The sequence below is a fragment of the Bubalus bubalis genome, chromosome 5 (assembly GCF_019923935.1).
Source record: "Bubalus bubalis isolate 160015118507 breed Murrah chromosome 5, NDDB_SH_1, whole genome shotgun sequence".
In the NCBI taxonomy this organism is placed as follows: Eukaryota; Metazoa; Chordata; class Mammalia; order Artiodactyla; family Bovidae; genus Bubalus; species Bubalus bubalis.
This window is the reverse complement of record NC_059161.1, coordinates 107,580,229-107,607,654: the sequence shown is the minus strand read 5'-3', so window position 1 is coordinate 107,607,654 and position 27,426 is coordinate 107,580,229. Positions and strand designations below refer to the sequence as shown.

Below are 27,426 nucleotides of genomic sequence, written 5' to 3'. Positions count from 1 at the left end.
GAAACCCAAGGAAGATGGTAGGCACTGAGAGAAGGTATCAGGGGGCAGACAGACTGAAACCAAATCACAGACAACTAGCCAATCTGATCACATGGACCACAGCCTTGTCTAAGTCAATAAAACTAAGCCACGCCATGTGGAGCTGCCCAAGATGGACAGGTCATGGTGGAGAGGTCTGACAGAATGTGGTCCACTGGAGAAGGGGATGGCAAACCACTTCAGTATTCTTGCCTTGAGAACCCCATGAATAGTATGAAAAGGCAAAAAAGACAGGACACTGAAAGATGAGCTCCCCAGGTCAGTAGGTGCCCGATATGGTACTGGAGATCAGTGGAGAAATAACTCCAGAAAGAATGAAGGGATGGAGCCAAAGCAAAAACAACACCCAGTTGTGGATGGGACTGGTGATAGAAGCAAAGGAAAGAAGAAATGATTCTAAGATGAAACTGACATGAAATGGTAATTGTTTGTAAATTATGGTTTTTTGGCTACTATAAGTAACTGTTCCATAAATAATACAGCATTACTAGTATAAAGATAAAAAATGTTTTGGGCCACTTTTATAAAAATTGTTGGTGTTGAGCATAGAAATTTGAATCTCTTTAGTAAGACTCTATCATAAGATTCTGCAGTAACTCTCCAACTGATTTTTTTTTCCCTTTGATCAGGACAGGTTTGAAATATTTCAATTACTTCATTATATCAAATGAAACAAAAGTGATACTAGAATTGGAGGGAGAGAAGAAAGCAGCACAGTCTTATAAGGAACTGTATATTAAAGTGTAGAAGAAAATTACTGGTAAGGCCTTAGACTTACCCACCTTTACTTGGGGCCAAGTATTTATATTTTGAGTAAAATCATGGGTCCTGGAGCCAGACATTCTAGATTCTTGTCATTAATTATGTTTGGGAACATGGACATTTACTGAAACTAAATAAGTGTCAATTTATTCAGCTTTCAGAATAAAATAGCACTAGGGCTTTCCTGAGAGAAAACTGTAAATGCTAAATGAAGTCATCTACTTTAAAGTGCTGGGCTTTCTGCTTGATATTTTATACTATTTTAATCATGTATGCTATTATTTTATGATGATCATCATAGTTGTGGTTGTTTGTATTTTTTTAATCAAACTGGAGCTTCTTTAATTCTTAGGAATCTATGACTTTATTCTTGTTATTTCTCCATACATAGTCACTGTAAAACAGTTTCAATGGAAGTGGCCCAGAGAGAATTTGGGAAAGGTATTATATGAGAAAATTATTCTGAATTTCCAAAAATTTTAACAATAAAACTAAAACATTGCCTATCTCAGCAAACCAAAGGCATATTTCTGATATGACACTATGACATTGTGTCTATTCATCTACATTTTCCACTCTCTAGAATTTTCTTCAGAGCAAATTTGACATCCTTATTCCGCAGACTGTAGATCAGAGGGTTTAGCATGGTTACAATGCAGGTATAAAACACAGAGGACACTTTCCCTTGGTCCATAGAGCTCACAGATGAAGGCTTCAGGTACATGAATGCTGCAGATCCATAGAAAATAGCAACAGCTGAGATATGGGAGCTGCATGTACTGAAGGCTTTGGATCTGCCTTTAGTGGAGTGAATGTGAAGGATGGTAGAGAGGATGAAAATGTAGGAAGCAATGATGGTTAAAACAGGAATCAGGACATTAAAAGCACTAAAGACTAGAGCCAATAATTCATTCATGGAGATGCTAGAACAGGATAACTCCAAGAGTGGGAAGATATCGCAGAAATAATGGTTAATCACATTGGCCTTGCAGAAATAGAGTCTCAACATAAAGCCTGTATGGATTGCAGATTCAATGATGCACAAAATATAAACTGTCACTGTGAGCTGGAAGCACCTATTATAAGACATGATGACATTGTAAAGCAAAGGGTTACAGATGGCAACATAGCGGTCATATGCCATTACAGCCAACATATAACATTCTGCAATAATAAAAGCAATAAAGAAATAGAGCTGAGTCATACATTCAGGGTAGGAGATGATACTTTTCTCTGTCACAAAGTTCACCAGCATTTTGGGGGTAACGACAGTGGAATGACAGAAGTCAATAAAGGACAAATTGGTGAGGAAATAGTACATGGGGGTGTGCAGGTGAGAACTGAGCCCTATCAGTGTGATCATGCCCAGGTTCCCCAGCACTGTGACTGAGTAGATTCCTAGGAAGAAGACCAGAAGGGGAATCTGGAGCTCTGGTTTCTCTGTGAGCCCAGCGAGGATGAACTCAGTCACTGAGGAGTGATTTCCAGGGTCCATTTTCTTCTCAGCAGGTTCTAGGTTTAAAAATGAGAAAATGAGTGTACTTTTCTGTTAAGGTGTGTGAGAGACAGAGAGAGATATTTTTGGACATATGTATGTGCATGTGTGTACTGCAGAGAGTAATCCTGCTGAGATCGTTGTTTATTGGTAATCAGAGGACATACATAATGTGGGGATTTCTTTAGCTTGTATTGCCACTCTAGGACGACTATGATTCTGGTTGAATTAGAATGCTATGCTAAGTCACTTCAGTCGTGTCCGACTCTGTGCGACCCCATAGACGGCAGCCCACCAGGCTCCCCCTTCCCTGGGATTCTCCAGGCAAGAACACTGGAGTGGGTTGCCATTTCCTTCTCCAATGCATGAAAAGTGAAAAGTGAAAGTGAAGTCGTTCAGTCGTGTCCGACTCTTAGCGACCCCATGGATTGCAGCCTAACAGGCTCCTCCGTCCATGGGATTTTCCAGGCAAGAGTACTGGAGTGGGGTGCCATTGCCTTCTCCTGAATCAGAATAGATTTTATAAACTTCAAGAATTTTATAATTGAGATATTTCATAAAGTTTAAGAGAAACACTGATTTCTGGACTTTTAAAGTCAAACAAATTGAACATTTCTACTATTCATTTGAGCACTCTTCTTTACTCCAAATTTCTGGATTCCAACCTATTTCAAGTCAGCAGAATTTTACATCAAGGCCAAGATTTTAAGTTTATGAGCATGAGCATAATATAGACACAACTTATCATCACTTCGCATAGTCAAGTGGAACTGGATCTCATGATATGCTTGTCAGGAAGATGAAATTCCGTGGGCTGGTCACTTTATGTCTAAGTCACTTCAGTCGTGTCCGACTCTGTGTGACCCCATAGACGGCAGCCCACCAGGCTCCCCCGTCCCTGGGATTCTCCAGGCAAGAACACTAGAGTGGGTTGCCGTTTCCTTCTCCAATGCAGATGTAAAAGAACATATCTGAACACAAAGAATATCTGTTGAGTCAGGGATTCACCAATATGGTTGAGCATCACAGTCACATAGACAGAATACAATATTTATAAAAATAATGAGTGTAAAAATGTAAATATATTATAATTAAAACCACAAGTCCTGAATCATCATCCTTAACATTCTTTACTTCAGGGATATATTAATCTCTGTAGAAAAGCTCTGAAATGATTTTTGTTTCTGTCTATTCTTTCACTTTCATGCATTGGAGGAAGAAATGGCAACCCACTCCAGTGTTCTTGCCTGGAGAATTCCAGGGACAGCGGGGCCTAGTGGGCTGCCGTCTATGGGGTCGCACAGAGTTGGACATGACTGAAGTGACTTAGCAGTAGCAGCTGTTCTTCAAAAGATTGCCTCTGCAGCTTTAAATAATTCATAAATCTTGGTACTTCCAGAATTATCAACCATGAACATTTTATCAAATTTCTATTTTATTATCTATGTTATTACTTTAATTAACTTGCTGGCATATTGAGTGCAGCAATTTCACAGCATCATCTTTCAGGATTTGAAATAGCTCAACTGGAACTCCATCACTTCCACTAGCTGTGTTTGTAGTGATGCTTCCTAAGGCCCACTTGACTTCGCATTCCAGGATGTCTGGCTCTAGGTGAGTGATCATACCATTGTGATTATCTGGGTCATGATGATATTTTTTGCATAGTTCTTCTGTGTATTGTTGCCACCTCTTGTTAATATCTTCTGCTTCTGTTAGGTCCATACCATTTCTGTCCTTTATTGTGCCCATCTTTGCATGAAATGTTCCCTTGGTATCTCTAATTTTCTTAAAGAGATCTCTAGTCTTTCTCATTCTATTGTTTTCCTCTATATCTTTGCATTGATCGCTGAGGAAGGCTTTCTTATCTCTCCTTGCTATTCTTTGGAACTCTACATTCAAATGGTTATATCTTTCTTTTCTCCTTTGCTTTTCACTTCTCATCTATTCACAGCTATTTTTAAGGCCTTCTCAGACAGCCATTTTGCCTTTTTGCATTTCTTTTTCTGGGAGATGGTCTTGATCACTGCCTCCTGTACAACATCATGAACCTCCATCCATAGTTCTCAGGCACACTAACAAATTTAATCCCTTGAATCTATTTGTCACTTCCACTGTATAATCATAAGGGATTTGATTTAGATCATACTTGAATGGTCTAGGGTTTTCCCTACTTTCTTCAATTTAAGTCTGAATTTGTCAATAAGGAGTTCATGATCTGAGCCACAGTCAGCTCCCAGTCTTGTTTTTGCTGACTGTATACAGCCTCTCCATCTTTGGCTCCATCAGTCTGATTTTGTTATTGACCATCTGGTGACATCCATGTCAGTTTTTGTTCCAATCCCAAAGTAAGGCAATATCAAAGTCTGCTCAAACTACAACACAATTGAACTCATCTCAGATGCTACCAAAGCAATGCTCAAAATTCTCCAGGCCAGGCTTCAACAGTACATGAATCGTGAACTTCCAGATATTCAAGCTGGATTTAGAAAAGGCAAAGGAACCAGAAATCAAACTGCCAACAACCGTTGGATTGTTGAAAAAGCAAGAGAGTTCGAGAAAAACATCTACTTCTGCGTTATTGACTATGTCAACGCCTTTGACTGTGTGGATCACCATAAGCTGTGGAAAATTCTGAAAGAGATGGGAATAGCAGACCACCTGACCTGCCTCTTGAAAAAACTGTATGCAGGTCAGGAAACAGCAGTTAGAACTGGACATGGAACAACAGAATGGTTCTAAATTGGGAAAGGAGTATGTCAAGGCTGTATATTGTCACCCTGCTTATTTAACTTATATGCAGAGTACATCATGAGAAAAACTGGGCTGGATGAAGCACAAGCTGGAATCAAGATTTCCAGAGAAATATTAATAACCTCCAATTCCCTGGTAGCTCAGATGGCAAAGCATCTGCCTGCAATGCAGGAGACTCTGGTTCGATCCCTGGGTAGGGAAGATCCCTTGGAGAAGGAAATGGCAACCCACTCCAGTATTCTTGCCTGGAAAATCCCATGGACGGAAAAGCCTGGTAGGCTACAGTCCATGCATTCGCAAAGAGTTGGACACAACTGAGCTACTTCACTTTCACTTTCAGATATGCAGATGTCACCACCCTTATGGCAGAAAGAGAAGAAGAACTAAAGAGTTTCTTGATGAAAATGAAAAAGGAAGTGAAAAAGTGACTTAAAACTCAACATTCAGAAAACCAAGATCAGGCTATCTGGTCCATCACATCATGGCAAATACATGGGGAAACAGTGGAAACAGTGACAGACTTTATTTCGGGGTGGGGGGAGCGCTCCAAAATCACTGCAGATGGTGACTGCAGCCATGAAATTAAAAGACACTTGCTCCATGGAAGAAAATTTATGGCCAACCTAGACAGCATATTAAAAAGCAGAGACATGTCTTTGCTAAGAAAGGTCCATCCATTCAAAGCTATGGCTTTTCCAGTAGTCATGTATGGATGTGAGACTTGGACTATAAAGAAAGCTGAGTGCTGAAGAATGCTTTTGAACTGTGGTGTTGGAGAAGACTCTTGAGAGTCCCTTGGACTGCAAGGAGATCCAACCAGTCCATCCTAAAGGAAATCAGTCCCGAATATTCATTGGAAAGACTGATGCTGAAGCTGAAACTCCAATACTTTGGCTACTTGATTCAAAGAACTGTCTCATTGGAAAAGACCCTGATGCTGGGAAAGATTGAAGGCAGGAAGACAAGGGGACAACAGAGGATGAAATGGCTGGATGGCATTACTGACTCAATGGACATGAGTGTGAGTAAACTCCAGGAGTTGGTGATGGACAGGGAGGCCTGGAATGCTGCAGTTCATGGGGTCGCAAAGAGTCGGACATGATTGAGCACCTGAACTGAACTTTAGTTAAATCTTTAACACTGCCTCCTTTTTAGTCTAATAGTTGATGCTTATATTTTTTAAAAAATGTTTTTCTTAGTTGATCTTTATCTTTAAAAATGTTCTTAAAAGTTTTTAGAATCTTGGAATATTTTAAAGATATTAATATCTGATAATCAAAATAGTATAAAACAAATAAACCAACAAAGCCTCCAATGTAATTCTGATGATTAGCCAGCTTGGGGTACTAGTGAGTGACACAAAGTTCATGTAACAGCATGTTTTAGGTGGAGAACTTGAGAAAATTTTTTCTCCTTTCTTTTCCTTTTATGTTTTTATTTGTTTTACTCCTTTCTTCCCTTTCCTTGTTTTCATCCTTCTTTCTCTACCTCCTTCCTTCATTCTTTCTTCAATAATTTAGCAAAAAGTGCTGAAACAGCACTTTACTACAAAATGAAGTTTAGTCAAGAGTATAAAAATTGAAAAAACACAGTTACGAACCTCATGAAATTCAAAACTTGATATTAAAGAGGTCTATGCAAAAAAGAAAAACGGCTGTTTGAGGAGGCCTTACAAATAGCTGTGAAAAAAAAAAAGAAGCGAAAAGCAAAGGAGAAAAGGAAAGATATAAGCATCTGAATGCAGAATTCCAAAGAACAGCAAAGAGATAAGACAGCCTTCCTCAGAGCTCAATGCAAAGAAATAGAGGAAAACAACAGACTGGGAAAGACTAGAGATCTCTTCAAGAAAATTATGGATACCAAGGGAACATTTCATGCAAAGATGGGCTCAATAAAGGCCAGAAATGGTATGGACCTAACAGAAGCAGAAGATATTAAGAAGAGGTGGCAAGAATACACAGAAGAACTGTACAAAAAAGATCTTCATGACCAAGATAATAAACATGGTATGATTACTCACCTAGAGCCAGACATCCTGGAATGTGAAGTCAAGTGGGCCTTAGAAAGCATCACTATGAACAAAGCTAGTGGAGGTGATGGAATTCCAGTTAAGCTATTTCAAATCCTGAAAGATGATGCTGTGAAATTGCTGCCCACAATATGCTAGCAAATTTGGAAAACTCAGCAGTGGCCACAGGACTGGAAAAGGTCAGTTTTCATTCCAGTCCCAAAGAAAGGTAATGCCAAAGAATGCTCAAACTACCACACAATTGCACTCATCTCACATGCTAGTAAAGTAATGCTCAAGATTCTCCAAGTTAGGCTTCAGCAATACGTGAACTGTGAATTTCCAGATATTCAAGCTGCTTTTAGGAAAGGCAGAGGAACCAGAGATCAAATTGCCAACATCTGCTGGATCATCGAAAAAGCAAGAGTTCCAGAAAAACATCTATTTCTGCTTTACTGACTATGCCAAAGCCTTTGACTATGCAGATAACAATAAACTGTGGAAAATTCTGAAAGAGATGGGAATACCAGACCACCTGACCTGTCTCTTGAGACACCTATATGCAGGTGAGGAAGCAGCAGTTAGAACTGGAAATGGAACAACAGACTGGCTCCAAATAGGAAAAGGAGTACGTCAAGGCTGTACATTGTCACCCTGCTTATTTAACTTATATGCAGAGTACATCATGAGAAATGCTGGGCTGGAAGAAGCAGAAGCTGGAATCAAGATTGCCCAGAGAAATATCAATAACCTCAGATATGCAGATGACACCATCCTTATGGCAGAAAGTGAAGAGGAACTAAAAAGCCTCTTGATGAAAGTGAAAGAGGAGAGTGAAAAAGTTGGCTTAAAGCTCAACATTCAGAAAACTAAGATCATGGCATCTGGTCCCATCATTTCATGGGAAATAGATGAGGAAACAGTGGAAACAGTATAAGACTTTATTTTGGGGGGCTCCAAGATCACTGCAGATGGTGATTGCAGCCATGAAATTAAAAGACGCTTACTCCTTGGAAGGAAAGTTATGACCAACCTAGATAGCATATTCAAAAGCAGAGACATTACTTTGCCAACAAAGGTCCGTCTAGTCAACGTTACTGTGTTTCCAGTGGTCATATATGAATGTGAGAATTGGACTGTGAAGAAAGCTGAGCACTGAAGAATTGATGCTTTTGAACTGTGGTGTTGGAGAAGACTCTTTAGAGTCCCTTGGACTGCAGGGAGATCCAACCAGTCCATCCTAAAGGAGACCAGTCCTGGGTGTTCATTGGAAGGACTGATGCTAAAGCTGAAACTCCAGTACTTTGGCCACCTCATGCAAAGAGCTGACTCATTGGAAAAGACCCTGATGCTAGGAGGGATTGGGGACAGGAGGAGAAGGGAATGACAGAGGATGAGATGGCTGGATGGCATCACCGACTTGATGGACCTGAGTTTGGATGAACTCCAGGAGTTGGTGATAGACAGGGAGGCCTGGCGTGCTGCAATTCATGGGGTTGTAAAGAGTCGGACATGATTGAGCGACTGAACTGAACTGTACTGAACTGAATATTCATTATAAAGAAGCATAGTATGAAAATAAAATTGGAGTGAAGACTCAGAGGGGCATGCAAATTTGAGCAGTCTCCTAATGGATTCAGAGCAAGGTAGCTGAATGTTTTGTAACTTTTGTTTCAAAACGTCTTCTGTTATTTATTAGTCCTGATCCAAGTTCCATTTATACACCTAATGTAAGAATTAGGTGTATATCAGTTCAGTTCAGCTGCTCAGTCGTGTCCTACGCTTTGTGACCCCATGAATTGCAGCATGCCAGGCCTCCCTGTCTATCACCAACTCCCGGAGTTCATCCAAACTCAGGTCCATCAAGTCGGTGATGCCATCCAGCCATCTCATCCTCTGTCATTCCCTTCTCCTCCTGTCCCCAATCCCTCCCAGCATCAGGGTCTTTTCCAATGAGTAACTCTTCGCATGAGGTGACCAAAGTACTGGAGTTTCAGCTTTAGCATCATTTCTTCCAAAGAACACCCCAGGACTGATCTCCTTTAGAATGGATTGGTTGGATTTCCTTGCAGTGCAAGGGACTCTCAAGAGTCTTCTCCAACACCACAGTTCAAAAGTATCAATTCTTCGGCACTCAGCATTCTTCACAGTCCAACTCTCACATCCATACATGACCACTGGAAAAGCCATAGCCTTGACTAGATGGACTTTTGTTGGCAAAGTAATGTCTCTGCTTTTGAATATGCTATCTAGATGTATATAACAATGATATATATGTTGGATTTAAGTCATTTATCAGAATATAAGATGAAACCACTGAACATTAAAAATGACAAAGGTACTTCTTACTGGCCTTTAGCTTATTTGACTTTTAATGGGGATAGGAAGGAGTACAATTAGAAAAGAGCAGTTGGCACTCAAACTCTCTTTCTCTCAAATTTTTCTTTTCTCAGTGAAGCTTGGGCTTTAACTTTGCCAATGCCCCCTGATTAGTGCACACTCTGTGATCAGCAAAACCTTCCAAGTTTGTACAACCTAGACCCTGATGGTGACAGCAACTGGAAAAATGAGTAGAAACACTGAAAACAGTTGAAACAAACAAATTGAAATTTAGCAAAGCAAAGTGTATTTATGTTTAAAATTTAGATTTTAAAAAACCTAATTCTTTGTATACTGGACATAGCTTTGGGTGCCATTCACTTGAAAAGAATAAGGGATCAATTCTTTTTTAACTCAATAAAACTCACAAAGTAAGTGACTGGTTAATAATGATATTAGTTTCAGATTGCACTTGGAGAAACACAATGTCTAGAGTATGATCAGTAACAAATCCAATAACATTATTTTCTAATACTAGTTCCATGGAACTACAAAGCCACAAATATGAGGAAGTGTGAATGAACCAATACTTCATCATATGTTAAACTGATCACCATAGTCACAAGCAGCCTGATTCACTTAACCTGTCAATTCACACAAATATTACCATTTTCTATGTGTGCAATTAGGTTAAGAAGCACTGTGCTACACTTTAATTATTTCTGGAGTTTGGAGTTTAGTTATGGATATTCTTTTTAAGGAGAGATATTGACAAGATAAAAAGCAAATAAAGACTGTGTAAAATTTGAAATATATTTGAGGGTGTTGGGATAATTAACAGATTTCATCATATATCTCAAGGGACTCTAAAGAGACAAATGACATTTTATATATGGCATTTGAAAGATCTACCCAAAGCAATCTATAGATTCAATGCAATCCCTATCAAGCTACCAACAGCATTCTTCACAGAGCTAGAACAAATAATTTCACAATTTGTATGTAAATACAAAAAACCTCGAATAGCCAAAGCGATCTTGAGAAAGAAGAATGGAACTGGAAGAATCAACCTACCTGACTTCAGGCTCTACTGCAAAGCCACAGTCATCAAGACAGTATGGTACTGGCACAAAGACAGAAATATAGATCAATGGAACAAAATAGAAAGCCCAGAGATAAATCCACGCACATATGGACACCTTATCTTTGACAAAGGAGGCAAGAATATACAATGGATTAAAGACAATCTCTTTAACAAGTGGTGCTGGGAAATCTGGTCAACCACTTGTAAAAGAATGAAACTAGAACACTTTCTAACACCATACACAAAAATAAACTCAAAATGGATTAAAGATCTCAATGTAAGACCAGAAACTATAAAACTCCTAGAGGAGAACATAGGCAAAACACTCTCTGACATACATCACAGCAGGATCCTCTATGACCCACCTCCCAGAATATTGAAAATAAAAGCAAAAATAAACAAATGGGACCTAATTAACATTAAAAGCTTCTGCACATCAAAGGAAACTATTAGCAAGGTGAAAAGACAGCCTTCAGAATGGGAGAAGATAATAGCAAATGAAGCAACTGACAAACAACTAATCTCGAGAATATACAAACAAGTCCTACAGCTCAACTCCAGAAAAATAAATGACCCAATCAAAAAATGGGCCAAAGAACTAAATAGACATTTCTCCAAAGAAGACATACAGATGGCTAACAAAGACATGAAAAGATGCTCAACATCACTCATTATCAGATAAATGCAAATCAAAACCACTATGAGGTACCATTTCACACCAGTCAGAATGGCTGCGATCCAAAAGCCTACAAGTAATAAATGGTGGAGAGGGTGTGGAGAAAAGGGAACCCTCTTACACTGTTGGTGGGAATGCAAACTAGTACAGCCACTATGAAGAACAGTGTGCAGATTCCTTAAAAAACTGGAAATAGAACTGCCTTATGATCCAGCAATCCCACTGCTGGGCATACACACTGAGGAAACCAGAAGGGAAAGAGACACGTGTACCCCAATGTTCATCACAGCACTGTTTATAATAGCCAGGACATGGAAGCAACCTAGATGTCCATCAGCAGATGAATGGATAAGAAAGCAGTGGTATATATACACAATGGAGTATTACTCAGCCATTAAAAAGAATACATTTGAATCAGTTCTAATGAGGTGGATGAAACTGGAGCCTATTATACAGAGTGAAGTAAACCAGAAAGAAAAACACCAATACAGTATACTAACGCATATATATGGAATTTAGAAAGATGGTAACAATAACCCTGTGTACGAGACAGCAAAAGAGACACTGATGTACAGAACAGTCTTATGGACTCTGTGAGAGAGGGAGAGGGTGGGAAGATTTGGGAGAATGGCATTGAAACGTGTATAATATCATGTATGAAACGAGTTGCCAGTCCAGCTTCGATGCACAATACTGGATGCTTGGGGCTGGTGCACTGGGATGACCCAGAGGGATGGAATGGGGAGGGAGGAGGGAGGAGGGTTCAGGATGGGGAACACATGTATACCTGTGGCAGATTCATTTTCATATTTGGCAAAACTAATACAATTATGTAAAGTTTAAAAATAAAATTAAATAAAAAAAAGGGATAACCATAAAAAAAAAGAATATAAGGAAAATATTCTAAACCTTTGAGTTCTTTTTTTTTAATATAAATTTATTTATTTTAACTGGAGGCTAATTACTTTACAATATTGTATTGGTTTTGCCATACATCAACATGAATCTACCATGGGCGTACACGTGTTCCCCATCCTGAGCCCCCCTCTCACCTCCCTCCCCATACCATCCCTCTGGGTCATCCCAGTGCAAAATGTCTATTCTTAATCACTAAATACACTCAAACAAACTCAGTTCACATCTGATTCCTTCCAGTTTCAGAAACTTACATTCAAATTCAGAAATTGTTCATTTTCTGGAGTAAGTCAAATTCTCTCAACTTGTCTAGATTTTTACTTGCTCATGTTTTCACATGAAATAAGTCTCACCACCTCATTCATCTCTATTATCTGCTAAACAGTTTTTCTTTACTAATCTCATTTACATCTAATGTCCTCATAGTAGTAGTAGTGAGAGCTGCTCAGTCATGTCTGACTCTTTGCGACCCCTTGTACTCTAGCCCACCAGGCTTCACTGTCCATGGGATTCTCCAGGCAAGAATACTGGAGTGGGTTGCCATTTTCTTCTCCAGGGCATCTTCCCAACCCAAGTATTAATCCCAGGTCTTCTGCATTGTACAGCAGATTCTTTACCACCTGAGCCACAAGAAAAGCAAAAATCCTTAGACTCCTTCTAATCGATTAGATTTTCTTACTACATGCTCAAGAATCTTTCATTTCTAAACAGCACATTTTCAGACTCCAGCTGCACTATAAGTTAAATGATGAACAAATCTGACTTAGTCTCCTCTATATCCAAGAAAATAGCCCACATCTGGCACATCACAGCAAGTTTAAAAACATGGTTTATGAATAAATTGATAATTATATGAATGAAGAAGTTGTAGAATATTTGCCTGAATGCTAATGATTATTACTTTCATAATTGAAGTCTCAAATATCAAGTACAAAATTAACACACTCACCTTTCTTTGTTCCTAGAAATCAATGCCAAATCTACTTCACAATGTGTTCTCAGGGAAGAATAGCACTAGTGTTAGTGTGGGGAGTGATAGGTACCCAGCATTCTGCTGTCTTTACTGCGGGGAGAGCAGGTCTGACAGCCTTGGTATTAAGAGTCAATTTTGAAGCTGTTCTGCATCACACATCAGCATCTCCAATTCTAATCCTTCAGTGTTGTTTCTTCAGGGTAGCAAACATCCTGACCTTTCTCAGTTCTCCCCTGAGCTCTTGTGATCACCATACTATGAGGTTTGTACTGGATTTAGATATACCAAACAATAAATAACATGGAGTCAAATACTCCCCAAGGATTTTCATTTCTAAAGAGACTGGCTCTTGAGAAAAGCAATTGCAGATGACGGGTCCCCAGTTATCCAACATTTTCTTTCAAAAGGTATTATTTGTCAATCCTGAACTTACCAATTAGTGATAAAGATTTGTTCACGGGATATCTTGAGGATTTTGTTAAAATGCAGATCCTGATCCAGCCAGTCTAAGTTGGATCTGAAATTCTGCATTTCTTACAAGCTCCTACCAGTGCTGTGGATTCATGGTCCAGACTGCGAATAGCAGATTTAGAGTATCAGGACATATTCCGACAATTTATCTTACTGTTAATAAAGCCAGAAAGCTTTAATAATGAATTAATATCATTTTTCATGTAGTAAATATATTTAATTTTTATAGAAATAGGTGATATAGATAATTGATTTAAAAATGAAATCTATATATAATTGAATTTTATAATTATGGGGCAAGGATTCAGAATATTGATGTAGTATTTGGGGTTTTTTAATAAAAAGTAATAATTTTTATTATAATAATTTCACTAATAATAATAATTAATATCACTAATAATTTTACTTGTTAAATTGTATATTTAATGAAATAGTTTCTTATTAGGCAATTATATTTCATAAAATATATTTTTTTATATATACTTTTGCTTTTTTTCCAAAGCTGGAATAACTGGAGGCAGTCTTAGATTTTAGCATGATGTAAGATAAATTGGAAACTCACATTAGGGAGCACTTATAAAATATGATTAAATATATTAGGTTCAATTATTTTTAAAAGTTTTACAATTGGGTGACACAGTGCTTCTCAATCATTTTTCCACATTGAAACTGTCAAAAAAACTCAATCATTTTCTCAAATGAAATAAGCTTCAATTATACTAGAGCTTGCCATGAGAGAATATGGTAAACAGTTACCCATTCAAAGATAGGGTATAGTGTTTATATTTCATAAATCATTCATTATTTGTTATTTTTATTGAAATATAATTTCTTTACAATGTTAGTTTTTTCTTTATAACAAATGATATTTGTTTTTCTGTTTCTGCTTTACTTCACTCTATAGGACAGATTCTAGGTCCTTCCACATCTCTACAAATAATAGCATAATAAAATATATTACTATAATTTTCTTCATCATCATCATTGCTGTAGTTTTGCTTTATTGTAGTTTATTAAAAATAAAACAAAGGCTCTGTTAATCCTCAAGAACATTTTATTTTATTCTTCCATTTCTCCATTCATAATCTTTGTAATATACCTTTGAAGAAGTGTCCAGGAAAAGAATGTTAGAGATGAGTTATATGGGGAAGTGTCACTGAAGCTATAAATATTTAAATAACAAATCTAACTCACGGCAAATTATTACTATGACATCACGATACAGATTCAATTCATGAATGTTTTCTACTGTCCAGAATTTTCCTCAGAGCAAACTTGACATCTTTATTCCGCAGACTATAGATCAAGGGATTCAGCATGGGCACAAGGATGGTATAAAACACAGAGGACACTTTCCCTTGGTCCATGGAGCTCACAGATGATGGCTGCAGATACATAAATGCTGCAGATCCATAGAAAATGGCAATACCTAAGAGGTGGGAACTGCAGGTGCTGAAGGCTTTAGACCTGCCCTTGTTGGAGCGGATTTGGAGGATGTTGGAGAGGATAAAAATGTAGGAGGCAAGGATAGTTAAGGCAGGAGTCAGGAGGTTAAATGCACTCAAGAATATGACCAATAATTCATTGACATAGATGCTGGAACAGGATAGCTCAAAGAGTGGGAAGAGATCACAGAAATAATGGTTAACCACATTGTTCTTGCAGAAAAGGAGTCTCAACATAAATCCTGTATGGACTGTGGATCCAATGATGGCCAAAATATAAACTCCCACTGTGAGGCGGAAGCAGATGTGATAAGACATGGTGACATTGTAAACCAAGGGGTTACAGATGGCAGCATAGCGGTCATATGCCATTGCAGCCAACATGTGACACTCTGCAATAATAAAAACAATGAAGAAATACAACTGAGTCATGCATTCAGGATAGGAGATGATGTTCTGCTTTGTCACAAAGTTCACAAGCATTTTGGGGGTGACAACAGTGGAATGACAGAGATCAATATAGGATAAATTGGTAAGGAAATAGTACATGGGGGTGTGCAGGTGAGAACTGAGCCCAATCAGTGTGATCATGCCCAGGTTCCCCACCACCGTGACCACATAGATTCCTAGGAAGAGGAAGAAAAGGGGCAGCTGGAGTTGTGACTGTTCTGTGAGCCCAGCGAGGATGAACTCCGTCACTGAGGAGTGATTTCCTGCAGCCATTTCTCTCTGGGTAGTTTCTGAAGGGGAGAGAGTAAGAGACAGTTTTTGGATTCATGATTTTTCTATGCCCCCTATTAATGGCAAATTACATAGAAAATTAATCATTTGAATTTTCTCTTGGTTTCTGTGAATAATTTTAACTCTGGATAAGTTTACCTAAGTAATACTTTCTTAATTAAATGTTTTTGCACCTTTATATTAAAGGTATTAAATTATCTAATTTAAAAGTATGTCAGACCTCTGGCTGATTATCAGTTTAGGTTTTTGAGTGATTACTCCTTAGTTTGAACATTTCATTTATCTTTAAATGTTTTTTCCTAAAGTGTGGTTTGCAGACTTGAAAACTTAGAAGACCTATTAAAAATGACAGAAGCTGATTGAGCATCAACCTAGAAAGAGCAAATCCCATATAAGTGCAAAATCTTTTATTCACCAGCAACTGATTTCTGCCAGGGGTGAAAAGAGACACATTATTACTAGATTTCAGAATTATTTTTCTGAAAATCAAAAATTTGGGTTTCTACATAAAATCATCAGATTTTTAATATTGTTCTTGAATTAAAATAACACAGACAACTTTCATTGTGCATATATGATACCTGAATTGTCTCACCTTTAACCTGCTTATGGTCCAAATGCCTCTGTCTTTATTTGAGATAAGAAATATAGTGCTTAAGTGAATATGCCTTAAAGTCCAAGTGTATGTGTTCTTCTACTGACCTATCATTTACAGTTGATAAACCTGGAAAAGTAAAATAACTTCATTATTTAATTAACAAGGTTTAACACTCTGAAAATGGTAATAATTGTTGTTATAATATGTTATCAATTGAAAATAAGAGATAATCATACACTTCAAAATACATAGAAAAATCAGTTATAATGTTTAAGACATTTTTATCTTTCATTAAGAGGGTATAAAAACAGTCACAAAATTAGAGGATATAGAATAATAGATGCAGTTCCCTATTCTATTAAATAATAAACAGATTATATTATGTTTATGGATCAAAGTATATTAAAATAATTTCCACTTGAATAAAAATTAAAAAGAAGAAACAAACTCTAAAATGTTCTACCTCACAGCTAAATAAAAATATAATTGAAATGAATCTTAATTCTAAGCAAAAAACTAAGCTATTAAACTTCTGGAAAAAACACTAAAGTATCATTTAAACTATAGTTTAAACACTAAACTATAATATTGTATAGTTAGTATGTATTAGAACATATGCTAACTGTACAATATTGATCAATTTTGTTATATCCAAATTAAAAATTGTTCTTCAAAGTGTATTATTAGAATATTAAAAGCAAGCCACTGACTACAGACTGTTACTGAAAATATAAATTAATATTGAAAAGACAATAATATGAAGACAAGCAAATTAAAAAATAAGAAAACTATTTGAACAGATGTTATCACAGAAAATAAAAGAATAATTAATAAGCATATGAAAAGATACTAAATTACTATTCATCAGGGAAATGAAAACTAAACTAAAACATGAATGAAAAAACACTACACATCTACAAAGAAGAGAGAAGAAAGGAAACAGAAATGAAAACTTACAACCCAAAGTTTTGAGATAATGTGAGGCAACCAGAGGTCTCAAATACAGATAGCTAAAAAAGGTATAAAACTGTCCAATGAATTTGGAAAACTGACAATTTTTATAAAGTCAAGATAACAAGCCAGAAAGAAAAACACCAATACAGTATACTAATGCATATATATGGAATTTAAGGGAGGAGGGAGGAGGGTTCAGGATGGGGAACACATGTATACTTGTGGCAGATTCATTTTGATACATGGCAAAACCAATACAATATTGTAAAGTTAAATAAAATAAAATTTAAAAAAAAAAAGATGTTAATGATAACCCTGTATGCAAGACAGCAAAAGAGACACAGATGTATAGAACAGTCTTTTGGACTCGGTGGGGGTTTGGGGGAGGGGGTGGGATGATTTGGGAGAATGGCATTGAAACATGTATAATATCATATATGAAACGAATCGCCAGTCCAAGTTCGATGCATGATAATGGTTGCTTGGGGCTGGTGCACTGTGAGGACCCAGAGGGATGGTACGAGGAGGGAGGAGGTAAGGGGGTTCAGGATGGGGAACACGTATATACCTGTGGTGGATTCATGTTGATGTATGGCAAAACCAATACAATATTGTAAAGTAATTAACCTCCAATTAAAATAAATAAATTTATATTTAAAAAATATATAACACATAATTTAATAACTCTAATCTTTGGTGTTTTTACTCAAGATAAAAATAGACATATCCCTACATAATGACTTGTACAAAAATGGGCATAGAGTATTTGTTATTAACAACAAAAACCACGAAATAAGGCAAGTACTCAACCAACTAAAATGAATTGTGATACGTATGCACACAGAGTAGAATACTACTCACCAATAAAATGCAACAAATCACAGATACATGCAGATTAATCTTGAAAATATCTTGAGTAAAAAGAGCCAATATGCATAGAAGAGAAGATGCATATTTCCATTTATATAAAGCTTTAGAAAAGGAGACTAATCTATAAAGAGATAAAGATAGACCAATAACTGACAGCATGGGGCATGGGAGCATAACTGGAAAAGGCCGTGATAAAAGATTTTAGGATGATTAAAAACATTTCATGTCATTACTGAGATGTTGCTTTCAGTGCACAGTGTATGCAACTATCAAAACTCCTGTAGGTGAAATTTATTCTTAGAATGGGTGCATAATTCTTAATCTTGATAAAGTTGTACCTTGCTATGAGTGTGAAAAAAATATTAATATACCAAAATACATTTTAAAATAAATTAATAATATTAATTTAAATAGAAAATCTAACAAAAATTGGAAAGGATTAAGGAGGATCTCAACAAGGTTTGTAAATGTGTATAAATGTGTAATTTATGCATAATTCCATTGCATGTAGCAATTAAATGACATGTATTCTTCTTAAGGGGACATAGAACTTTTTAAAAATTATTTGTATGCACTTCACAAAATTATTTGTATGCAGGTTCATTATTCAAGCTAGAATACCACTTCAAATGTTTTCACTGGTCTTCAATTTAAGAAAGGAACGACAGTAATTTTACAGATTTCCTTCTAAAATATAGAAAAGGAAACAATATCCAATAGTAATAATAACCTTGTAGAAAATGCAGAATAGATAATAAGTTCTAAAATCTGTTTAAAGAACAGGCATAGCAAGCAACAAACTTAATAGTGGAACATGACATATGTCCTCTGGTACTGTGAGAGTGACAAAGATAATTACTGTCTCCATTCCTATTCATTATTTTACTGAACATACTAACAAATTCAATAAGGCAATTAGAATAAAGTAAGGATTGGAAAGGAAGAAATAAATCTCTTATGTATAAGTGATATGACTGAGTAGGTAGAAAAAAGTGATAGAGATAAGTCTTAGAAATTAATAAATTAAATACAAATTCTAGACATTAAGTTGAATGTTTGAAGGTAGATTTTTATAAGAAATAAAAAATAATAATAATAATAAAGAAAATATTTAATTTTAGAATTTAAAATTTTTTTATTATTATTATTTTTTACTTTACAATATTGTATTGGTTTTGCCATACATCAACATGCATCCACCAAGGTGTACACATGTTCCCCATCCTGAACCCCCCTCCCACCTCCCTCCCCATACCACCCCTCTGGGTCATCCCAGTGCACCAGCCCCAATCTTCCTGTATCCTGCATCAAACCTAGACTGGAAATTCGTTTCTTATATGATATTATACATGTTTTAATGCCATTCTCCCAAATCATCCCCCCTCCCAGAGAGTCCAAAATACTGTTCTATACATCTGTGTCTCTTTTGCTGTCTCGCATAGAGGGTTATCATTACCATCTTTCTAAATTCCATATATATGTGTTAGTATACTGTATTGGTGTTTTTCTTTCTGGTTTACTTCACTCTGTATAATAGGCTCCAGTTTCATCCACCTCATTAGAACTGATTCAAATGTATTCTTTTTAATGGCTGAGTAATACTCCGTTGTGTATATGTACCACTGCTTTCTTATCCATTCATCTGCTGATGGGCATCTAGGTTGCTTCCATGTCCTGGCTATTATAAACAGTGCTGCAATGAACACTGGGGTACACGTGTCTCTTTCCCTTCTGGTTTCCTCAGTGTGTATGCCCAGAAGTGGGATTGCTGGGTTGTATGGCCAGTTCTATTTCCAGTTTTTTAAGGAATCTCCACACTGTTCTCCATAGTGGCTGTACTATTTTGCATTCCCGCCAACAGTGTAAGAGGGTTCCCTTTCCTCCACACTCTCTCCAGCATTTATTGCTTGTAGACTTTTGGATAGCAGCCATTCTGACTGGCGTAAAATGGTACCTCATTGTGGTTTTGATTTGCACTGAATTTAAATATTGGTGTATGTCTAAAATAAATTCACTTTCTCTGTGTGCCATATGATGTGTATGTATGTGGATGTGTGTGTGTAGCTAGATTCAAATTGCTAACATTAAATTTCCATAATCGTAAGAAAGATGGATTTCTAATTTTTCTTGTTTGTAATGTTCTTGCTGGAACTGTTTTTAAAACCTCTTGACCTCATAAGAGATTTATAAAATGATTGTTCTCTTTCTATTCTTGGAATATAAAAAGTACCTTAAATGTTTGGATGTGTTCCCACTGACACAATCTAGACCTATGGTGTCCTTTGAAAAGTAAATGAAAGTCTCTCAGTTGTGTCCAACTCTTTGCAACCCTATGAACTATACAGTCCATGTCATTCTCTAGGCCAGAATACTGCTGTGGGTAGCCTTTTCCCTTCTCCAGGGTATCTTCCCAACCCAGGGATCAAACCCAGGTCTCCTGAATTGTGGACAGATTCTATACCAGCTGAGTCACAAGGGAAGTGCAAGAATACTGGAGTGGATAGCCTATCCCTTCTCTAGTGGATCTTCCCAAGCCAGGAATGGAACCAGGGTCTCCTGCATTGCAAGTGGATTCTTTACCAACTGAGCTATCAGGGAAGCCCCTGGTGTCCTTTATGGTCAAGTTTTTAATAACAGGTTGAAATTGTTGAACAACTATCAGTTTTTCAGATTTTCTTCTTTCCTTTTTGTTCTACTTAACTGAAATTGCAAGCCATTTACCATTTTGAAAATTGTCAGGTCATTTTTATTTTTATTTTTTATCTTCCATGGAACTAAAATGTCATGAACAGCTTATAACAGTGCTGAGGTCTTGGTCTTCATCATTGAGGGAGTCAGGTTGAGTCTGTGACATCCATAAACTCCTAGGTGGTCACCATTGGCCACTTTGTCTTGTCCACTTAATCTGCTACCTCATACAAATATGACCATATTCTGAGAGTGCCGTAAGATTAGGAAGCACTGTGCTACATTTAAATTACATCTGTAGTTCTGGGTTTTGTTATAGATATTCTTTTTTAAGGAGGAACATTGACTAAATGGAAGGCAAATAAGAACTATTGAATTTGGAAAATATTTGAGGGCTTCCATGGTGGAAAAGACTCTGATGCTGGGAGGGATTGGGGGCAGGAGGAGAAGGGGACGACAGAGGATGAGATGGCTGGATGGCATCACTGACTCGATGGACGTGAGTCTGAGTGAACTCTGGGAGTTAGTGATGGACAGGGAGGCCTGGCGTGCTGTGATTCATGGGGTCACAAAGAGTCGGACACGACTGAGGGACTCATCTGATCTGATCTGATGGTGCTCAGACAGTAAACAAATTGCTTGCAAGGCAGGAGACCTGGGTTCTATCCCTGGGTGGAAAGATCCCCTGGAGAAGGGAATGGCAACCCACTCCAGCATTCTTGCCTGGGAATCCCATGGACAGAGGCGCCTGGTGGGCTACAATCCATGGGGTCACAAAAGAGTCAGACATGACTGAGCAACTATCAGTGGGTATTCTTTTTAAGGAGGAGCATTGACAAAATGGAAAGCAAATAAAATGTATTGAACTTGGAAAATATTTTAAGGTAATGGCATAATTAGCAGGTATCATCATATATCGCAAAAGAATCTAAAGAGAAGAAAATAGAACTTATGTACAATATTAGAAAGATCTAAAAATATACTCTTTGTGAAATAAAAGGAAAATATAACAATTTGAATTCTTAGAAATAAGTGAGGCACTTATTCTTAATGACTGAATACACTCAACCATACTTCAGAATTTGATCCACTTCCAGAGACAGTGGAGAAAAGATTTCCTCCACCGCATTTAAGATAGTGAGAATATGTACCCTACTTCTTGCCAGACTCGGCTCACATTTTGTTCTGTTTATGTTTAGAAACCTTACTTCCCACTTAAATTTTCATTTTCTGAGATGGGTTACATTCTCTCAAACTATCTGTATTTTATTTGCTCTTGTTTTCACATGAAATAATAGCCTTACCAACCACATTTCGGAGAAGGCAATGTCACCCCACTCCAGCACTCTTGCCTGGAAAATCCCTTGGACGGAGGACCCTGGTGGGCTGCAGTCCTTGGGGTCGCTGAGTCGGACACGACTGAGCGACTTCACTTTCACTTTTCACTTTCATGCTTTGGAGAAGGAAATGGCGACCCACTCCAGTGTTCTTGCCTGGAGAATCCCAGAGACGGGGGAGCCTGGTGGGCTGCCGTCTATGGGGTCGCACAGAGTCGGACACGACTGAAGCGACTTTGCAGCAGCAGTAGCAGCAACCTCATTTATCTCTGCTTTCTGGTAAATATTTTTTTCTTTTTCAATTTCATTTATATTTGCTGTCATAATAGGAACCACCAATTCCTTTTAAATAATTGGACCTTCTCACTGCATGCTCAGAAAACTCATTTCTGAGCCACAGTTTTAAGATTTGAGCTGCACTGTAAGCCAATGTGTGCATGCTGTCGCCTCAGTTGTGTCCAACTCTTTGCGGCACTATGGACAGTAGCCCTCCAGGCTTTCTGTCCATGGGATTCTCCAGGCAAGAAAACTGGAGTGAGTTGTCATGCTTTTCTCCAAGGGATCTTCCCAACTCAGGGATAGAATCCATGCCTCTTTTGTCTCCTGCATTGGCAGGTGGATTCTTTACCACAAGTGCTACCTGTAAGCCAGAGGATGGGCCAAATCAAACTAAACTGTCCTCTGCATCCAAGTAAACAGCACACATCTGGCACATCATAGCAAGTTAAAAAATATTTTATGAAGAAATGAGTATAATATGGATGAATGAAGATATCATGAGACATTGCCCTGAATTCCCAAGGTGATTGCTCTGAAATCAAAACACTTACCTTTTTTACTCCTGGAAAACTAAACATCAGTTTTTCTTTACTTTGGCATTCTGCTTTCAGAGGAAAATAGCATTAATGATTTGTTGGGAGTAATATGAACCCAGAATTCTTTTGTCCTTAGTGCTGGGAGAGCAGGCACAGCCCTGGTGTCGGAGCCATTTTTGAAGCTGGTCTCCATCGCAGGTCAGCATCTCCAATTCTAAGTCTTCAGTGTGTGTTTCTACAGCTTCAGTGAAGCAAACATCCTCAGGACAGTCCCCTGAGAAGTTATGACTGTTGTGCTGTGGAGGTTTGTCCTGGTTTTAGATGCTCAAGGCAATAAATAAAATAGAGTCAAATACCCTCCAGGGATTTCCATTTCTCAGGGAACAAGCTCTTGAGAAAAGAAGCAATTGCAGTTGGCATTTCCCAAACTGTTAAAATTTTTCTTTCAAGAGGGAATCTTTGTTAATTCTGAACAATTCATGATACAGATTAGTTCACAGGGTCTCCTGAGGACTTTTTTTTTTTTTTTTTTTTTTAGTGCAGATCCTGATCCAGCAAGTCTGAAGGGGATTTGAGATTCTATTTCTTATAAGCTCCTAGTCAATGCTTTCCCTTCAGTGTCAACACTGTGAATAGCAGGTTTTAGAGGATCAGGACATACCCTGACAAGTCATCTTATTGTTAATAAGGCTTAAAATGTTAAAAAATTAAATATTTCTTCATTGCAAAAATATATATATATTTAATTTGTCTTATGTAGAGGTAACATGGGGCTTCCCAGGTGGCACTAATGAAAAGAATATGCCTGCCAATGCAGGAGATGTAACAGACATGTGTTAAATCCCTGGGTTGGTAAGATCCCATGAAGGAGGGCATCGCAACCCACTTAGACATTCTTGCCTGGAGGATCCCATGGACACAGGAGTTCGGTGGGCTACAGTCTATGGGGTTGCAAAGTCAGAAGCAACTTAGCAGGTACACATAAGTAATGTAAATAATTGATGCAAAAGTCAAATCTATATAAAACTGGAATTTGAGGTAGTGGGGTAAGAGTTCAGAATATTAATCAAATATGTGATTTGCTGGGGTCCAGCCCCGGCTGATCCAGGGTATTTGAAGCGGGGACGGCGTCGGCGAGGATCAGGATACAATAGCTTCAATTAGATATTAATTAGAGATGTAAAGAGTAATAGAATGAGAATAGCTCAGTAGGAAAATTCAGTGGAGAAAAGAGGCTGAGTAGCTTGGTTTACGCGGGAGACCAATAAAACTTCAAGACAAGAAGCTTGCACCACTTACGTAGGCCGCAGGCGTCCTCCCGTTCTCCCGAAGGAGAGGAGACACTGAGGCCTCCCCGGTCGGATCTTAGAAGCCCAGGCATAATTAGTAAGCATGGCAGGTTCCGCGCTCCAGATGGAGACTTAGCCAGAATTTGAGAGAGCGAGCAACATGGGGAGACCAAGTTTCGGTGAACAAGGCCCGCACTTTATTTTTCAAAGTAGTTTTTATACCTTAAGTTGTGCATAGAGGATAATGGGGGAAGGGGTGGAGTCATGCAAGGACAGCAGTTCCTGGTCCTAATCGAAGCCAGGCTTTCAAACTTATCATATGCAAAAGTTCAGGTGAATTACATCATCTTCTGGCCAGGAGGCCTGTTAACATTTTAAGAAAACTTATTTTTCTCTAAAGGTGATTATTCCAAAGTCAGGCACCAGCCTCCAAAAAAGCATTGGACAAAGCTGCATTCCTATAGGGCAAAGGTGAGGTGGGCTCAATCAAGAAAAGAATTAACTCAAGGGTCCAAGGTTACAAACATTGAGGCTACTACTTACATTTCTATACACCCATTATATCAATCAATACACTGCCAAGGACACAGTAGGTAAGGAGTATGGAGACTTAGCAGCAAACATTGGCTCAGTAAGTGAAAAACCCTTCACCAATACAATTTCTAATCAATCTTTTAACTACTCAAATGAATCTGTGTTTAGACAGTTTAGAACATCTCCTGCCTCTCACAGTTGGGAGGCTCTGAACAATCACATGTGGCCGGAAAAACCTATTCAGGCAGGCTAGAGGATTTCCAAAGGAGTTTGTAGGTTGAAACACTGTCACATCCAGGAATTATTAACTGGAGCTGTAAGCTAACTCTTTTTTCAGAGAGAGGTAGTGGGGGACAGCCCCCCTAAAGTCAGAGGTGTAGGTGAGAGCACAAAGCAGAAAGTAGGCAGACTCTGGTTTGGGGGTAGATGCTCGAGAATTTCCAGGGGGACTCCTGAGGCTCGATCCCGCCTTTGCGTGTGCCGAGCCTCCTTCCTCATGACCTTTGCCATGGGCAGAGCTCCTGCTCCCGGCAGTGATAGAATTCCAGTTGAGCTGTTCCAGATCCTGAAAGATGATGCTGTGGAAAGTGCTGCACTCAATATGCAATATGCCGGCTCCTGGCAGTGATTTTTTTTCAGGTAGTCATTTAAAATAATTCTACTTGTTAAACTGTATATTTAATGAAATATTTTCTTTTTAGGGACCTATGTTTCAAGTCCCTTCTTTTTTCTTGTATACTTTTATTTTTTTCCCTAAAACTGGAATAATTGGAAATAATCTTAGATTGCAACATGAGTCAAGAAAGTTAAACTGGAAACACACATCAGGAAGTTCTTATGAAATGTGGTTAAATGTATTTGCTTGGTCTTTTTCGAAGGACTTTACAGTTGACTTTTATAGTGTTTCTCAAATATGGCTGTATATTTTAAATCATCAAGGGATATTTTTAAACCTCAATAACAAGGGGACGATAGAGGATGAGATGGTTGGATGGCATCACTGACTCAATGGACATGAGTTTGAGTAAACTCCAGGAGTTGGTGATGGACAGGGAGGCCTAGCGTGCTGCAGTCCATGGGGTTGCAAAGAGTCAGACACGACTGAGCGGCTGAACTTAACTGAACTGAGCCAAGTTGTACCCTATATCAATTAATTCAAAACCTTAGATTCAAAACCTTAAGCTTTGTCTGGGAATAGATATATTTTTAAAAACAATTAAAATTTAGTGTGCACAGGAATAGCCTAGTGATCTTGTTTAAATGTAGATTCTGATTTAGCCACTCTCATATACCACTTGAGATTATGCAGTTTTTACCTTGCCAGTACATGGAACACTCTGAGAAACAAGGTTGTATATGATCTCTTATTTTTAATCCCTCCCACTATAATTCTTTCAGATTCAAGCAGGGGCTCCATGTACATACATCAGAAAGTTTCTTTTAAGTTTGGAATCGCAATGGCCACAGGATTCTGGGATGATATTAAGGGTTCTAGGTTTCTGGGGTGATATCTTATAGGAAAGGAGTCTGTGATTGACAATTACTCCATTATGCTGAATAAAAGAAGAGAGAAAGAGAGCTGGGGCTTGGGTAAGGTCAAAAATAGAAAGACTATAAACTGGCCTTTATAAATTATTATATGATCATAAAGATTATTTAGAGACTCATAGACGTTATTGTTTCAATTCTTTCAGTGTATATGTATTGACAGGAGAAAAAATATATATATACATATTCATTTATTTATCATGTATATATAAATATATGAGTACACAGACACAAAGATAAAGACAAAGAGTCATAGAGTTTGAGTTTTATGCTGACTTATGTGACCCATTTCTGCCATGGCTTCTATTCTAGAGTTAGTGAGCTTCATCATAAGAGTTCCACTGTTATCCATTCTTTTATTTACTATTGTAAGCTAGGCACTTGCATTTATCCTCATGGTTTCTTGAACCTTCAACACGCTTCACTCTGTCAGTTTTTCAAAAATCTCCACTAAAAAAAAAAAAAAAAAAAAAAAAAGTGGCTGCTGACTTGTTTCCTTGAATTCAGCCTTGTCTTTCCCTCCGTCCTCTACACAACCTAAGAGTGATTTTACTGACATTCAAAACTCTGTCACTTCCCTATTTAAAAAAACATTTAGTAACTCCCTTCACACACACACACACACACACACACAGGTGACGTTTTACAGTGATCCACATATGATTCATGAATGGTCTGCTATTTACTTTTCAAGCCTGGTAGAATTATCATATCATGTGGAATATGACCTGTTTTTTGTGGGTCTGCATAGGCTTTTCTTCTCTAGTGAGACCACTTCCTGTCACTCAGTCAATGTTTTATTTAAGAGCCTAAGCCCCGGTAGTTCAAGGATCTATCCACCAGGACCCTTGGTATTTGTCCTCTGTTAATCCATTTGTGCTTGTTGGGAAAAGCACTGGGCTAGGAATCATGCCTACGACAGGAGCTGTGATTGTAGCCATCTCCCCTCTTTTATATGACTGGCTTCCCAGGTGGCTCTAGGGGTAAAGAATCCCCCTGCCAATGCAGGAGATAGAGATGAGGGTTTCGGAAGATCCCCAGAAGTAAAAATGGCACCTCACCCCACTATTCTCACCTGGAAAATTCCATGGACAGAGGAGCCTGGTGGGCT

At 38.0% G+C, this 27,426-nt stretch overlaps 2 protein-coding genes across 2 annotated transcripts; both read right to left on the bottom strand.

The window, feature by feature from the left end:
• Positions 1-1,360: 1,360 nt before the first annotated feature.
• LOC102399330 lies at positions 1,361-2,296 on the bottom strand. The gene has a single exon (XM_006056090.3). It carries the CDS (start codon positions 2,294-2,296, stop codon positions 1,361-1,363), a length of 936 nt encoding a protein of 311 aa, XP_006056152.3.
• Positions 2,297-14,728: 12,432 nt separating this feature from the next.
• On the bottom strand, positions 14,729-15,688 carry LOC102399660 (putative olfactory receptor 8G2). Its single transcript, XM_045165623.1, has one exon. The coding sequence runs from the start codon at positions 15,662-15,664 to the stop codon at positions 14,729-14,731; it is 936 nt and encodes a 311-aa protein (XP_045021558.1). The 5' UTR covers positions 15,665-15,688.
• Positions 15,689-27,426: the final 11,738 nt, after the last annotated feature.

Bases quoted from the DNA above. Each gene is read 5' to 3' on its own strand.
- LOC102399330 (XM_006056090.3), bottom strand. From the start codon at position 2,296: ATGGACCCTGGAAATCACTCCTCAGTGACTGAGTTCATCCTCGCTGGG.
- LOC102399660 (XM_045165623.1), bottom strand. From the start codon at position 15,664: ATGGCTGCAGGAAATCACTCCTCAGTGACGGAGTTCATCCTCGCTGGG.